The 15,738-nt window shown below is 42.8% G+C and overlaps 1 protein-coding gene across 1 annotated transcript in view; it reads right to left on the bottom strand.

The window, feature by feature from the left end:
- Snx3 (sorting nexin 3) overlaps positions 1-6,955 on the bottom strand; it is a 36,414-nt gene extending 29,459 nt beyond the window's left edge. The window contains exon 1 of the mRNA XM_004637476.2: positions 6,532-6,955. Within this exon, the coding sequence (XP_004637533.1) occupies positions 6,532-6,693 (162 nt within the window). The 5' untranslated portion in view covers positions 6,694-6,955. The remainder of the gene's footprint in view (positions 1-6,531) is intronic.
- Positions 6,956-15,738: the final 8,783 nt, after the last annotated feature.

Raw genomic sequence — 15,738 nt, forward strand, 5'->3', positions numbered from 1 at the left:
AAAAAAAAAAAAAAAAAGCCACATAAGGCTAATGCAATTTAGTAGCTTCCTTTTTAGCACTGGGAATTAAACCAAGGCCTTCATACTGAACTATATCCCCAGCCTCTCCTCCCTATATTTTTTCTCCTATTTTTGAAAACTTTTGAGATAGCTGCCCAAGGCTGGCCTTGAATTTACAAACCTCCTGCCTCAGCCTTCCAGAGCGCTGAGATAAAAGTTGTGTGCCATCACACTCAGCTTGAGCTTTATTTTTATTTTATTTATTTATTTTTTGCAGTACCGGGAATTGAACTCAGGGCCCTTACTCTACTGAGCTATTTCCCCTGCTCCTTGAGCTTTCTTTACATGGAAGTTCCTTAATACATTTAGTTTATATTTTTGTATGTACACTTTGTATTTTTCTAAACTGGACTTTTACATGGGGGTGGGTGTGAAACGGAGTCTTAGCATGTAGTTCAGCATGGCCTTAAATTCATTATATACCCTAGGCTGGCCTCTACCTTGCAGTGATCCTCCTGCCTCAACCAACCTCATGAGTGCGGGGATTACAAGCATGAGGCACAATGTTTGGCTGGATTTTAAAATTCTACCTGCCAAAAATGGACAAGAATACATGAAAAACAAATTATGCCTATATCTTGAAAGATTGCTTGAAGTTCAGAAAAGGTGTGTAGTTATGGATTTACTGCCTGAAATACTACATAAATTCTAGATTTTGAGAATTTGAACTTATAGTTTGGTATAGTCTTGCATGCCTTTAATTCAAGTACTCTGTGAGGCTGAGGCAGAAGAATCACTAGACTAAGCCCAAATTGGACAATTTAGATACTTAGTGAGGTCCTGACTCAACACAAAAAGAGCTGGGGATGCAGCTCAGTATAAAGGCCATAGGTTCAATGCCAGTATCACACCAAAAACACATGCTGTCTCAATCATTTTCATGATTATATAGGACAGATACAGAAACAGATGCTGCAAAAAAAGAGGCAGAGATATGGCCATACCTCTTCTTCCCCAAAACTTCTTAGTTGTCCTGCTTTCAATTAATATTTGGATTGCTTCTCCTCCAAAAAATTTTCTATCTCACAAATATCATAGGTTTTCTTCTCCACTATCAGGATCTGGTTTTTCATTTTCATTATGTATTTATTATTACTATTTTAGGATCTTTTACTTTAGCCTTATCAAGGTACCAACAGATGTGGCTCTGTGGTTTCCTCATACTTTTCCACTGTCAGCATTCTCAGTGAGACAGAGAACATGGTGCACACCAGGGGAATTTCTGGTTACACATCAGTAAGGTACCCTTCCTGGCCAGTTCTTCAAACTCCCATGGTCTAAGTCTCATCCTATCCAATTAAAAGAGTATCAGTGTAGGAGCTGGGAGATGGCTCAGTAGGATAAGCGCTTCCCTGGCAAGCGCGAGGGTCTGAGTTCAATCCCCAGTTTCGCCAAAAAAAATAAAAAAATAAAAAATAAAAGAGTATTAATGGTCTCGAAACTTCTTAAGGAATCTGAATATTCAGTGAGTGTGGAAGTAAAAGCATAGTCTGAAGGCCAGAAAAATCTACATTTAAAACTCAGTTTTTCCATGAATAGCTATGACTCTGGGTAAGTTAACTTTCCTAAATTTCATTTATTCATAGGTGTCCAGTATGAGCCACGTAGATGCAGAGTGTCAGGTGTTGAGCAGGGATAATTATGATAGTCTTTAGCCTCTAGGAGTATAATGTGGAAGAGAGAACTATGAGAAGCTCTTCAAAGAGCTGAAGCAGGGCACAGTGGTACATGCCTGAAATCCCAGCATTCTGGTGGACTGAGGCAGGAGAATACAACCTGGACAACTTACCAGATCAGCAAGATCCTGTCTCAAGAAATGATAAAAGGTTGGGTGTGGTGGCATATGCCTGTAATCCCACCAGCTGGGAGAAGGAAGCTAGAGGATCTCGAGTTGGAGGTCAACTTGTGATACATTATGAGTTCAAGACCAGACTGAACTGCATAGTGAAATACTGTCTCAAAAAGACACCCTTCCAAAAACAAGGGGGGAGGGGACCTAAGGAAATCATGCATGGCAGTGCATGCTTATAATCCTAACACTTAAAGAGGCGGGGACAGGAAGATTACTTTGAGTTCCAGGCCAACCTGGGCTATAGAGAATTCAAGACCTGCCCGAAATGTGTATGAAGTGAGATCCTGTTTCAAAACACCAATGAAGAGATGGGTGTAGCATGAATATGCAGCATGTGTGGGTCACTATGTTAAAGATATCTGTATATTATCTGAGTACTATGAAGTAGGACTAACATATCTGTTTCATAAATGTGGACTGAAACTTTAATGTTTTAATCTGCTGAGCCAGTACATGATAAATTTACTCTTTGAAACAGGACTCTCAAAGGTCAAGAAGATCTTTATCTCCCCTCCTGCTTAAAGCAGCTTTTTTCAGGTGCAATAACAGATCTTAATGAAAAATCCCGAGAAAGCGAGACTTGGTGGCTCATGCCTGTAATCTCATCATTCAGCAGGCTGAGGCAGGAAGATTGTTGCAGGTTCAAGACCAGCCTGGGCCACAAAGTGAGCTCAAGACCAGCCTAAACTGCACAGTTAAGACTGTCTCAAATAAATAACCCCAGAAAATTAAAGCCCCTTAAACTTATGAAGTAAAACCTTCATAATTAATGACTAAATTTCTCTTTCAGCCTTCTCTTTAATATGTCAAAATAATTCTAGACCCTGAGCGTTCCTAAACCTTTAATCATTTATGGTGCTCTCTGCAGTACCTACCCATTAGAACAATTTAAAAAAAACATTAACCCTGTGCCAATTATTTTCAAAAGCCCAGAGATACTAATCAAGTGATCCTAATAGTCTTAAACACTGTTCTCAAACCAAAAAAGATAAATGGAGATTGGGAAACTTGTATTCTAAAGTGCCACCATCCAGATAAAATTACCCTGTGAATTAAGAGTAATTTCAATCAGATCCTATAAAATTGAACATTTTTCTCAAGACTAGAATTAGAGTAACTATAAGACAGTTCAAGGACCAAAATTCTGAAACATAAAATGGTTTTCCACACAGCAAATTCAACAGCAAAAGGCAGGCAGTAGGGGCAAGGGAGAATAGTGAACAGTTGAGAAAAGCGGTAAATAAAACTATAATACAGTTAAACTATTCATCTCATATCCATTTTACCTTAATATACGACTGTAATTACTCTCAAACATCATGTGCTGATTAAATAAAGCTTTTTCTTTTTTTTTTTTTTTTTCTTATTATATTTGGTTATTACAAGGCCTCACTACACAGCTCAGATTTGTGGTGATTCTCCTGCTTTCAGCCTCCCCACTGCTAGGATTACAGGCCCAGGCTAAACCACTTCTCTGGGACTCTGTGGCCCACTCAGCCTTCCCTGGGGGTGGGCCTGGTACTGCATTTGGTGCTGGAATTGAACCTCAGTCCCAGAGCTTGCCTAACCTTGCCTAAGCAGGAGCTTTAATCTGCTGAGCCCCCAAGGTTTTATGTCTTACTACATGGCATTCTGAGTCTAAGTTAACACATTATAAAAAGAAATTTCAGGGGCTGGTGAGATGGCTCAGTGGTCTAAAGCACCAACTCAGAACAAGCTTAGCAAAGCACAGGGAACCACGGTTCAATCCCCAGCACCACATGCCAGCCAGCCCCACCCCCTGGTGGGCTGAGCTGGCCACACACACACACACACACACACACAAATAAATAAAAAAAAAAATTAAAAAAAGAAATTTCAATAGCATCTCATAAACATTAAAAACTCAATTATGTTATCAGGCACCTGCATTTATGACTGGTAAGTCATACAACAGTTTTACACACAACAAACTGGTCTGTGTAAAAATGCAAAAGACCCTAGCTTCCTAATGCATATGTGTAATTCCAACTACTGAAGAGGCTGAGAGAGCTCTCGCTCCTTTTTTTTTAGGGAAGGGCCTACAAGGTCTTCAGGGTCTCACTAATAGATCGGACTCACCTGTTTACAGCCTCCCAAGAACTGAGATTACAGGTGTGCACCACCATGCCCAGTCTCAACTGCCTCTCAGTGTGCCCTGGGGGGTGGGGGTGGAGGGTGGGGGTTTGGCATAGCAGGCCTGGGGAAGCTCTTGCTCTTAACTAACCATTCTTATGGATTGTTTTCTATACCATTCAAACTGTGAGATCACAAACAATTTATGTTTAAATGACATATTAGTAAAGCATCACAGGTTATTTTTAAAAAGAAAAATAGCCAGGCATGGTGGCACATACATTCCTATAATCCTAGCACTCAGGAGGCTGAGGCAGGAGGACTGTTCGAAGTTCAAGTCCAGCCTGGGCTATAAAGTGAGCTCAAGGCCAGCCTGAGCTGCACTGACCCTTGTCTCAAAAGACAAAAATAAGTCACCATAGGAGAATCCATTTGGTACTGCACCCAGCAGGATAAACACAGTTATTAAATTGAGGAAGTGTAGGGAGGAGATTCCAATTCAATTATGTGACAGGAAATACTAATGTAGCTTTGCAAGTTTAAAAACAGGCACACTAAGTTTTGTTTTACTACAAAGAAAAAAAGGAATAATGTGAATTAGGGGCAAAAGAGGAAGTTCTCAGTGAACCATCTGCCATATAAAAAATAAATTCAAAATCATTTCAAAAGTTAAAGTCATTAAAAACAAATGCTCACTTTTCCACTACACTCATCTGAAAACACACTTTCCTAGGTGCAAAGGGTCCTGAATCTTGTACTTTCCTTACTTTTATCAAGTTTATGGCTCAAATTTTACACATCCAGAGATAGGCTGATTTATAATACTAAAGTATTACTTTGGTCTTTTAAATGAAGTTGGACTTTTTCTTTCATCAACACTCCTGTAAGAATCATTTTTAAGATGGGTTTAGTGGGGCCGGTCTGTAATCCTAGCACTGGGGAGGCGAGGCAGGAGAATCACTGAGTTGAGGCCAGTCTACAGGGTGAGTTCAAGGCCAGGCTGACCCACATGGTGAGACTTTGTCTCAAAAAAATAAGTTTCACAACACTGTGAATGACATGTATTTACAAACAAAGATAGGATGGTAAATTTTATGTTGTGTCTTTTATCACTGATGTGAACTACATAAATTAATAAGAATTACTGCTCTCCGCTGGGTGTAGTAACCTACACGTATGATCCCAGCACTGGGAAGGCTGAGACAGGAGGATCACTGCAAGTTCCCAATCAACCTGACCTACACAGTGAGTTCAAGGCCTGCCTGAGCTTCAATAGTGACTTCTATGAAAGAAAGAATGAACTGAACTTAGATGTAAACAGTAATATGTACATTTCATGGCCCTAAAGCAAAAATCATCTTAGGCTTAATTTTAACAAATTTGTCTGTGACATACTTCCAGGCTGGCCAGATAGCTCAGCAGTCTAAAGTGCCTTCTTACGCAGGCACAGGGAGTGGGCCCTGCTCTTGGGGCATGCTAAAACTGGGTGTGGTGGCACATACCTGTAATCCCTGTGCTTGGGAGGCTGAAAACAGGTGGATCACTTCAAATGGGGCTGGGGAGACAGCTCAGTAATAAGCGCTTGCCTGGCAAGCACAAAGTCCAGAGTTCAATCCCCAGTACCGCAAAAAATAAGGATCACTTTTAGCGCGTTCTGTGTAGTGAGACCCTGTACTAAATACATTAAAAAAAAAAAAAAAAGCAACAACTTCCATATATGAGCCAGGTCTATAAGCCTGAATTATTGATTGAAAGGGAGGTGGCAGTCTCAATTAGCATCTTTCAAAGAAAGAATTATCTATTGTCAACAAATATGAGTTATAAAATTGTTTCAACTTCAGCTGATTCCTTCATTCAATGAAATGCAAACGCCAAAATTAAAAAACAAGATCCTCACAAGTACACTATTTTCTCAAAGCAATTATAGTTTTGATGAGGTAGGTAACAGTCCCCATACCTAAGACCTTTCGCTGGAGGACTTCTATGAACGCTGAAGTCAACCATTTCCACTGTTCATACCTGGCCCACCCCAATCCAAAATGTGTTGGGGCTTTTGTTAACTCTCGTTAAGTTCTACTAGGAAGAGGGTGCGAGGGTGTGACCTACCCTCGCTTAGTTAGCTCCACAGCTTGGAAAGGCACGGAGCAAGCAGCGTGGCTAGGCGGCCTCTGCGAGGTCTCCAGGACAAGGCAAGGCTTCAACTTCACACTTACACTCCAGGCGGCGAAGGGCCGCGTTCTCGAAAGATCTACTCCAACTCAAATGTCACTCCCAGATCAGCTGCTCAAGGGGCCAGCGGCGCTCTACCCACGCCCTCCTCCACGAGCACCTCCTCCCAGAGCCGCGGGCTCGCACGGCAGCCCCCACGGAAGCCCTCCCGAGAGGCGCCCCAGCTGCCAACTGGGCCGCCCACTGCAGGGTCCCAACCCGGCCAGATCGGCCGCGGTCACCGAGGGAGCCGCGCCAGGGTCAGTCCGGGGCGACAGAGCCGGCTACCGGTCTGAGGGAGCGGAACACGGCCTCACCTTGACCCTGATCTCGTAGGTGGTGAAGCGGCCCCGGCCGACCCCCACCGTCTGCGGGTTGCTCACATCGATCTCCAGGAAGTTGCTGGGCGGCCCGTAGGCGTCATTCAGGTTCTGCGGCTTAGTGATGAGTCTCCGGGTGTCCGCCACGGTCTCCGCCATTTCGCTGTGGCCGCCGCCGCGGGCTCCCTCCGCCCCCTCGCGTTGCACAGACGCCGCAGCCGCCACCCGCCGCGGGGACACGGGGCTCGCGCGCAGCGGTCGTGAGGCGGACGAGCACGTAGGGCGGGCGTTCACCCAGCGCGAAGCTCCTCCCCTCGCTCACGGGCTTCCGCCTCTGTGCCTGGGGGCGAACAGCTGACTCGCCAGAACGCCTTGCCCGGGCCGGGAGGCCCGGCTGAGACCCGGGAGGAGCGAGGCGGGGTGGGGGCCGGGGACCACGGGCGTCACGGGACTTGTGGTCAAGGAGATTCCAGCAGGACTACAGTGCCCACAGTGCACCGGGCGAGTGCGTCACGCCGGAGCGCAGCCGAGGTACCGAAGGGCTAGACGGCCGGGGGCGGGCGCTTCCGGTCTTTAGGTGGCCGATTAGGCTCGGTGCTATGCGGGCGAGGCCCAGAAGCAGTCTTTGTCGTCTTGGCTGCTTCGAGGGCCAGAGTCGTGTTGTGAAACGGAGGCGGTTTGCCAAGTGAAAACAAAACTTGACCGACTCTGCCCAGGCTGTCCGCAGTCTCAGTGTAAACCCCTGAAATACCTCTCTAGGTAGAAAGAGTCAAGTGGTGATTTTGACTCCAGCCTGTTTCGTGTGTGTTGAGCAATTGAAGGAGGTGAAATAAGGAAATAGAATCAGTACGACAGTCACACGCCTGTGATTCCAGCACTTGGGAGCCTGAGGCGGGCGAATCCTTGAACTGCTTAGTGAGGTCCTATCAAAGTTGCAGGAACCAAACCTAACATGAAACAACTGTATTTGCCAACAGTAGCTTAAACAAAACAAACCCAGCAAGCTAGTAACACTAAAATCAAGGGCCTTTTAGAGACAAGTCTGCCAGCGAAAACAACCGTTATCTTGGCTGAATGCTGCTTTGAAAATTTGGGTGAGATGCTACTCTTTCAATGTTTCCCATGAAAATTTTTTTTCCCTTCTCTCAAGTGGCAGATATCTCTCTATTACAGTTTAACTGCAACTTAGACGATGAGCCTTTATTTTTTTAAAATGTTAATTAGAGTCATTTTTGTCTCTAAGTGCTCAAAATCAAAGCATTTTTTTGTTTTGTTTTGAGACAAGTGCCCCTATGCCTGCCAGTCTGGCCTTGAACTTCACTGTGTAGGCCAAGTTGGCCTAGAACTCTCAGGAGAGGAAATGTCCTGGATCTGATAGGTGGTGAAGCAGCCCCGGCTAACCCACACCCTCACTGTAGGCCTTTTGGTTTCCCACTTTGTGATCATCCACTGGACTATTGCTGGGATGACTGGCGTGTGATCAGGGTGGACTTTCAGATGCAAAATTTGAATATTGATAGGATCAATTACTATCTCTGGATAGTTCTCCAAGATGTGGTGTTTCACAAAGAGTTTTGCATTTTTAAAATGCCAAGTTTCAGTAAACCCATTCACTTTTTTTTTTAACCCATTCACTTTTGATCTGATCTATTCCTTAAGCTTTGGAATTTATGAGAAGACCCAAAAGATCAATAGCAATCTTTAAGATTTTTGGAAGCTGGCAGGCTAAGTCATGAGGATCACAAGAATGAACCCAACCAGGGCAATTTAAATGAGTTAGCAAAACTTTATCTCAAAAAAGTATAGTGGCCCATGCCTGTAATTCCAGCCCTTGGGAGGCTGAGGCAGGAGGGTCACCATGAGTTGGAGGCCAGCCTGGGCTACAGAGTGAGTTCACGGCCAGCTTAAAATACATAATTAGACCCTGTCTCAAAAAACCTAAGTAAATAATAAATGAAAATGGCCTAAGTAGGCGCCGGGGAGATGGCTCAGTGGCATAAGCGCTTCCCTGGCAAGCGCAGGGCCTGAGTTCAATCCCCGGTTCCACCAAAAAGAAAAAAAAAAAAAGAAAAAAAAAAGAAAATGGCCTAAGTGATGTAGCTCAGTACAAAGGGCCAGGCTTCAGTCCCCAGTACTACATTTTAAAAATTACTTAAACATCATGTAGATTATTTCCCAGAAAACTCACCATTCTTTTCTTCAGTCAATATTTATTGAGGATCTACTGGTGTTTGCACTCCAGGCACTGGAGCTAAAACAGAAAGGCAACTTATAGCCTAATTTATAACATCTTGGGGAGTCAAATAAATTAGCACTATTCCTGCCAATACGATTGGTGTCATGAATAGTGTAATAGGGACTGAGACGAGCTCCTTGGACAGTGTCAGAGGAATCCTCTCTTGAGTACTTCTGGTTTTCAAACAGGAGGGTTGAGAACAGAGTGAATGTGCCCAGATTAGAGAAATTGGGAACTGGACTGGATGATTACTGCAGTGAAGTGGAGAAATGCACATAAAAGACCCCTTGAAGTGGCACAAATGAGAGCTAACAGACCAGGAACCACTGCATTGTGCTGTCATCCATGACACCTCAACAGCAGAGCATAGCAGTGTAATCTTAGAGACAGTTCATGTCTGGCTCAGGCAGCAGCAGAGGTCTGCGATGGCAAAATAGCCACAGAAGGACAGCAAGACATCTGTAGGATAGTTGTACAGCTGAGACTTATTCCTGGTAGGCAAGGAAACGAAGATGACCAGCATAATTAGTATGCTCAAACTTAAGAAATCGAGGGTTTGCAACGTCTGTGGTCCAGAGGACTCTATCCCCAGCAGCACAAAACAAAATTTAAAAACTTAGTATCCAAATACATGCCCATAAAGACAAATGTGTGAAATAATTGTTTTTGGTCCATCACATCAGCAAAAATTGAAATAAGTCAGAAATGTAGTGGGCTAACAAGATAGCTCAGTGGACTAAAACGCCTGCTCAGGGCAAGTGCAGAGACCAAGGTTTGATCCCCGGCACCACATGCCATGCCAGCCCCATGCCCAGGGCAAGCTGAGCTAACCAGAGTCCCAGGGTGGTGGCACAGGCCTGTAATTCCAGCGCTGGGCAGGTTGAAAGCAGGAGGATCACTATGAATCTGAGCTGTGTTATGAGACCCTGTAACAACCAAATACATTTAAAAAAAAAATGTGTTGGGGAGGATGTGAGACAAACAGACACACTATAACAAGTCAGAATTATTCCACATTTTTGGAAATATAATGTAGTTTTTCTGAATATTTAAGATATTTACTGGGCATGATGGCATACATTTGCATGCCAGGAGGCTGAGGTAGGAGAATCACTGAGTTCAGGGCCAGCCTGGAATACATACTGTCACAAAAAAGAAAAAAAATGAAGATATTTAGGACAAAAATTGGAAATTTAAAAATTTAGAAAAATAAATGAAGTATTTAGGGTACTTTGATCCTCAAATCCAACTTTGCTGCAGGAGGGCAGAAGGCTATGATACATAAGGATAGAAATGCAAAACTGGAAACATTAACTCTATTGGTAGCTGGGTGTGGTGAGACATGCCTGTAATCCTAGCACTGGGAGGCTGAGGGAGGAGGATCCTTGGGTGTTCAAGACCAGCCTGGACTACAAAGGGAGCTCAAGGCCAGTCTAAAACTGCATAGTGAGACCTTGTCTCAAAAAGACAACAAAACAAAAAACTGAGATCCCATTTGAGTAAACAAATGAAACCGTGTGTGTGTGTGTGTGTGTGTGTGTGTGTGTGTGTGTAATGTGATTGAAACACATGAGCATTTAAATTTTAAAAATTTATAATAAAAGACATATTTCTATTAATCTCTCTAAAATATTCCCCATAGGTTTAAACACAGTTACCTCATTGTTTTTGAACTTTCGGAAGCCATTGTGGAAGTTATTCTTGAGGGTCTTTACAAGATATGATACAAAATATGGTGTATGGGCTGGGGGGATAGCCAGCAGTTTAAGCGCCTCCCTGGCAAATACAAGGTCCTGAGTTTGATCCCTGATGCTGCAAGCCATGCTGGCCACCAAAACTGGGCATGGTGGCATACTCCTGTAATCCCAGACGGGGTAGGCTGAGACAGGATGATCATTACAGACAAGTCCAAACTGTGTAGTGAGACCCTGTATCCAAAAAAACAAAAACAAAGACAAAAAACAACAGTGTATGTTGCTGCTGTGTGCCATCCAATGGAAAGGTAGGCTCATGATAAAAATACTAATTGCCCTCATCCACCTTATTCATGGGATCTGACTTCGTCAGACTTCTGGCTCTTCCCCAAAGTCAAAAAGGCCATGCAAAGTAAATGTTTTGGATTAGGACGTCAAGCAAGCCACAACAGTACAACTAATGACATTTAAAAAGTACTTCCAGAACTGCTTCAGAAAGTGGCAAGGATGATGGAATAAGTATCTTCAAAATGAGGGCAAAAACCTTGAAGGGTACAATGGTAATATGTCTGTAGTAAGTTTTTCAAAAATTTAAACATTCATATTTTCAGTCACATTTTGTATATACACATTTATATTTGTACTATTTTTATTGGGGGGATATAGTACTGGGGATTGAATGCAGGGTCTTATAAATCATTCTTCCAAAACAAATAATTCTGTTTTATCTTTTGTGATTTAATGTCTTTTATATATTAATAAACCAGGCAATGATAAGAACCACTCTCTTGCTTTTTTTGTTACTTTTCATCAGTCATCCCTCTGTAACTTTACCTTTCCTTACTCTTTGTGGTCACCAAGAAGCTGTGTCTTTCAGCTGTACAACTGCAGGAAGTATAATGAACTTACAGACCCAGCTGCTCTGCTTTGAAATACTCTACCGTGTTAGCTCCCAACCACAGTGCCCAGAGCTTGCCCTCAGCCGATGGCTCAACACGTTAGGGATTCTAACCTGGGTCCATTTCTCAAAAAGGAGGGATTCCTCCGACAGATGCCACTGGATCCAAAGTCTGGGAGAGTGAAGGGCAACAGTGGCAGTGAGTATTCTGTCATTGGTAGTTGACATCACTGGTGTTAGCTTCTGAGAAAATACATAGGCATAATATATGCTGAGAAATAAAATAGGCACATGGGCTGGCGAGATAGCTCAGGGGACTAAGTGCCTGCTTTGGCAAGCTCAGGGACCAGGGTTCGATCTGATCCACAGTCCCGCATGCCACACTGGCCCTACCCCCACGGCACACTGAGCTGGCCAGGGTGGTGGCACTTGCCTGGAATCCCAGCGCTGGGGGTGCTGAAAACAGAAGGATCACTACAAGTCCAAGCTACATAGTGAGACCTTGTAGCAAATACATAAATGAAAAAAAAAAATGGGCATAGAATTCCTGTTGATAAAAGAGAATTCCTGACATTATTCTGTGAGTTGCTTCAGTCTTGTAAGGCCAGATTAGTACAACTCTGCGCCAGGGCAAAAATGAAAAGACCTTCAGTCACTGGAGGATTGGGAACCGAGCATCTGTTCCTTCTCTTGAGAAAGTGAATTACTTTCTGAGTAAAGAATCACTTGTGTTTTTCTAGAGCAGAGATTTTCAAACAATATACATGAAATCACCTGGAATTTTACAAAAATGCAGATTTTGATTTAGAAGCCTTAAAATAAGGCCTGAGATTTTGTATTTCTTGTGAGTTCTCAAATGTTGCTCATGCTGCCTGTCCCCCAGCCACACTGAGTATCAAGACTACAGAGAATTGCAACAGCAGATATTCGATTAATTGGTGATTAACTGGTGAGCTGCCGAGGAGGGTCCCATCCCAGGACAGATGGCAGCAGAGGATCTCATTGTCTTCCTTGAGACTCTTGGACTCTTTTGGCCATTCATGTAACAAATATGTGTCAAAACACTGCTGAGTGCTGAAGTGGTAGTGGCTGAGGCAGAAGGATCACCACAAGTTCAAGGCCAGCCTGGACTACACTGCAAGACCCTGTCTCAAAAATAAATGTACACCTGCCTGGTAAGTGCAAGTTCCTCAGTTCAATCCCCAGTACTGAAAAAGATAGAAATACAAACATAAAAATAAATGAATATATAAAATTTCTAAAAATGGAGTCACTTAATGTTTATGCCATCAAACTAAATTAAGCAATTTATCTGATGTTTCGAAAAAGCCAGGAGAAATGAGAAATAATAGCTAAATGTCCCCAAAATGCCAATTTCAGTTGCTAATGAAGTGATTTATTATTTTCTCTGTTATATTCCTATTGGTCTGTTTCCCTGTCCTCACCTTAGAAAGAAAGTTATTTTAAAACAATCTGCTTTTTTGTTTTGTTTTGTTTTCTTCGTTCCTTTTCTATCAAACCAACCTCCCCTGAATATCTCATTGGAACACTCATTCCATTTTTGAAGTGCTGCCTGAGTCTAGAATTGAAAAGAAAACCAATTAAGATCTTTAAATTGTTTCAGTTCTGTCTCTGGCAGGCCTCACCACAGGCACATACAGTCTTAGGCACACTAGGTTTGATGTTCAGTGCTATTTGCAAAGGAAGTTAGTTGGGACTTCTCATAAGGGAACGCAGCTTCACAGAAGGTGTGTTTTGTAGAAGCTGTGACTGGAGTTTGGTAGAGAGCCTGACCAGGCCTGCTGGAAATTGTCCGGTACTTCGAAATCTGTAAGTTCATCAACTGGAACATGAACATGTCCCTGCAGTTTTCGCCCATCTCATACACACGAGCAGCCGTGTGCTCTTTCTGTTTTTTATCAGACTGATTCAAACTCACATATCTAAAATCAGACTCATCTCATTCACCCTCAAGGAATTTCCAATAAATGCATCTATTTTTTTCTGCAGATAACATTTTTCTTACTACTTGGGCTATGATCCTGAGTCATCTTTTTCTCTTCATTCACCTTTGTCTCTGCTACATACCCTGGCTTGGTTAATCTTAGATACAGAGGGCTTCTGATGACTTGGCTTCCTCTAATCTCTTTAGTCTTTTGTGCATAATCTTAGCATGATTTGCATGTTACTATTCTGGTATGTTTGGCTTTTGTATTATAAATATCTCTTGGCTAGAATTTTACATTTCATATAAATCTGAGATGACAGTACTGTGAACAAATCAATTTTGTTTAATCTGGGTTTGATAGAAGAGGTAGAAGAAATCCTTAATAGCCAAGTAACTTTTGGCAAGTTATTTCTCCTGTATGTCTATTTCCTCACATATAAAATTGGGATGCTGAACCAGGTGTGGTGGGTCACACCTATAATCCCAGCATTTGGGATGATGCAGAAAACAAAACTTTGGGAAACAAAAACTTAGCACCAAATGGATGGCTTGCACAAGGTAATCACCATTCAATTTCTAGTATCCTGCTTGTACTGCTCAGTTTTGGAAACTGCTTGTACAGCTGCTTCTAGCATCTTGCTTCTACAGCCTACCTCATGCTCCCTAGGCATAACCATGCCTCATTCTACCTTTGTAACTCAGCCTGTGTGTTCCTGTCTAAAACCTCTATATTAGACAGCCCCGACAAAGGTTTGGAGCTCAGACTTTGGAGTACGCAGCTCCACTGAGCCCATGGGCATAATAAGGTTTGGTTCCTTCCACCTCTCAAAGTGCTGCTCAGTTTCTCTGCCTCTGGTAATTCTAAGACTGCTGTAATAGGAAGGCTGAGGCAGAAAGATTACTATGAGTTTGAGGCCAGCCTGAACTACATAGCAAAATCCTGTCTCAAACACACACACACACAAAGGATTGAAATAAAATGGGACAAGGCTGAGGGATATAGCTCAGCAGCATAAGTGCCTGCCTGGCAAGCACAAGGTCCTGAGTTCAATCCCTGGTACTGCAAATAAATAAATATAATGAGACAGGACACTAATAGTGACATAGGAGATTAGAACATGGCAAAACTTGCAGGAGAAGTGTCACCTGTTAATTACAAGGTCCTGGACACATGCACAGAACTGTTCCTACAGCCCTTCACATGGGTTTCTCATGAGGACTAGGGCAAGTTTTCAGTGGGGTGATCTAACCTGACATCCACCCAAGGAACAGGATCCCAGCACCACCTCTCAGGAGCCTTATGTAGAAGTTCTCATGGATTTCCTCAAAATGTGAACATTATGGAAGAACACAGTCACTATAGTGGCTTTCCTCATGATAGCCCACCCTACTTTCTCCAAGGTGTACTTTTATCTTGCTTTCTTCTTTTTCTTGGCCAAAGTTCATTTTGCAGAGCCAGTTTCTCTCTTCACTTTTACTTTTTCAAATAAGCTGCCACTGCTTTTGCTTGATTTGTTCAATTCTTTGTACAAGATGAGAAGACCCTGGACTCTAGCTCCACAGGAGAGGTGAACAACTTAAAGCCTAGTAACATTTATCTAGTGAGCCACTTTTTGAAGGAGCTACCTGATGACAATAGTGCATACTTCACAACATGGTTATGCGTACTGAAAGAATTATCAGTTAAATATATTCTAGGTCCTTCTTGCCTCCAAGAATTGAACAAAAGAAAAATGGTGCCAAAAGTTTATTTGAAAAGCAAGGGCTGAAGAGGTAAAGAGGAAAATTGGCTCTGTAGAGCAAATTTGGACTGAACAAAAAAGAGAAAGAAAGAGCAAAAATTAAAGAACACCCTGGTTTAGAAGATGAGTGGGCTACTGTGAGGAGTCACAATAGGGGGGTTCTCTGGCCTTGTTTCTTTTATGTTGTCTACATCTCTTGGGAACTCCTCTACATATGGGGTCCCAGGTAATTATTTGGCACTGTCCTGGGATCTAATAACATCTTGCTTATTTCTCTAGCCAGCCTTGCCACATCCTATCTCCTATCTCACCTGGACTCCATAAACCCTAAAATACCCAGAATCTGTATACAAGTCAGCAAGAAAATAGTTTTATGTATGAAGCCTGTAGTTAGGAAAGAACAAATGCCTTGAATGTCATGATAAGGAATGACTTTGAAGCCAGCAAGTTAGCTCAGTGGTCTAAAGTGCCTGCTTAGGCAAGCTTAGGCAATTGCAGGGACCACAGTTTGATCCCGGGCCCCATGCTGAGCTAGCTACAAAAAAAAAAAAAAAAAGTGACTTTGGTGGTATGCGTTTGGGTTCATGAACTGAGGATAATGAATCAATGTTGTACCTGGGAAAGTCTCATAGGGAGTGTCTGATAAACCCCTTCTCCAGAATCTGAGCAAATTTGATAAACCATTT

This window comes from Octodon degus, unplaced genomic scaffold (assembly GCF_000260255.1).
Source record: "Octodon degus isolate 3935 unplaced genomic scaffold, OctDeg1.0 scaffold00090, whole genome shotgun sequence".
In the NCBI taxonomy this organism is placed as follows: Eukaryota; Metazoa; Chordata; class Mammalia; order Rodentia; family Octodontidae; genus Octodon; species Octodon degus.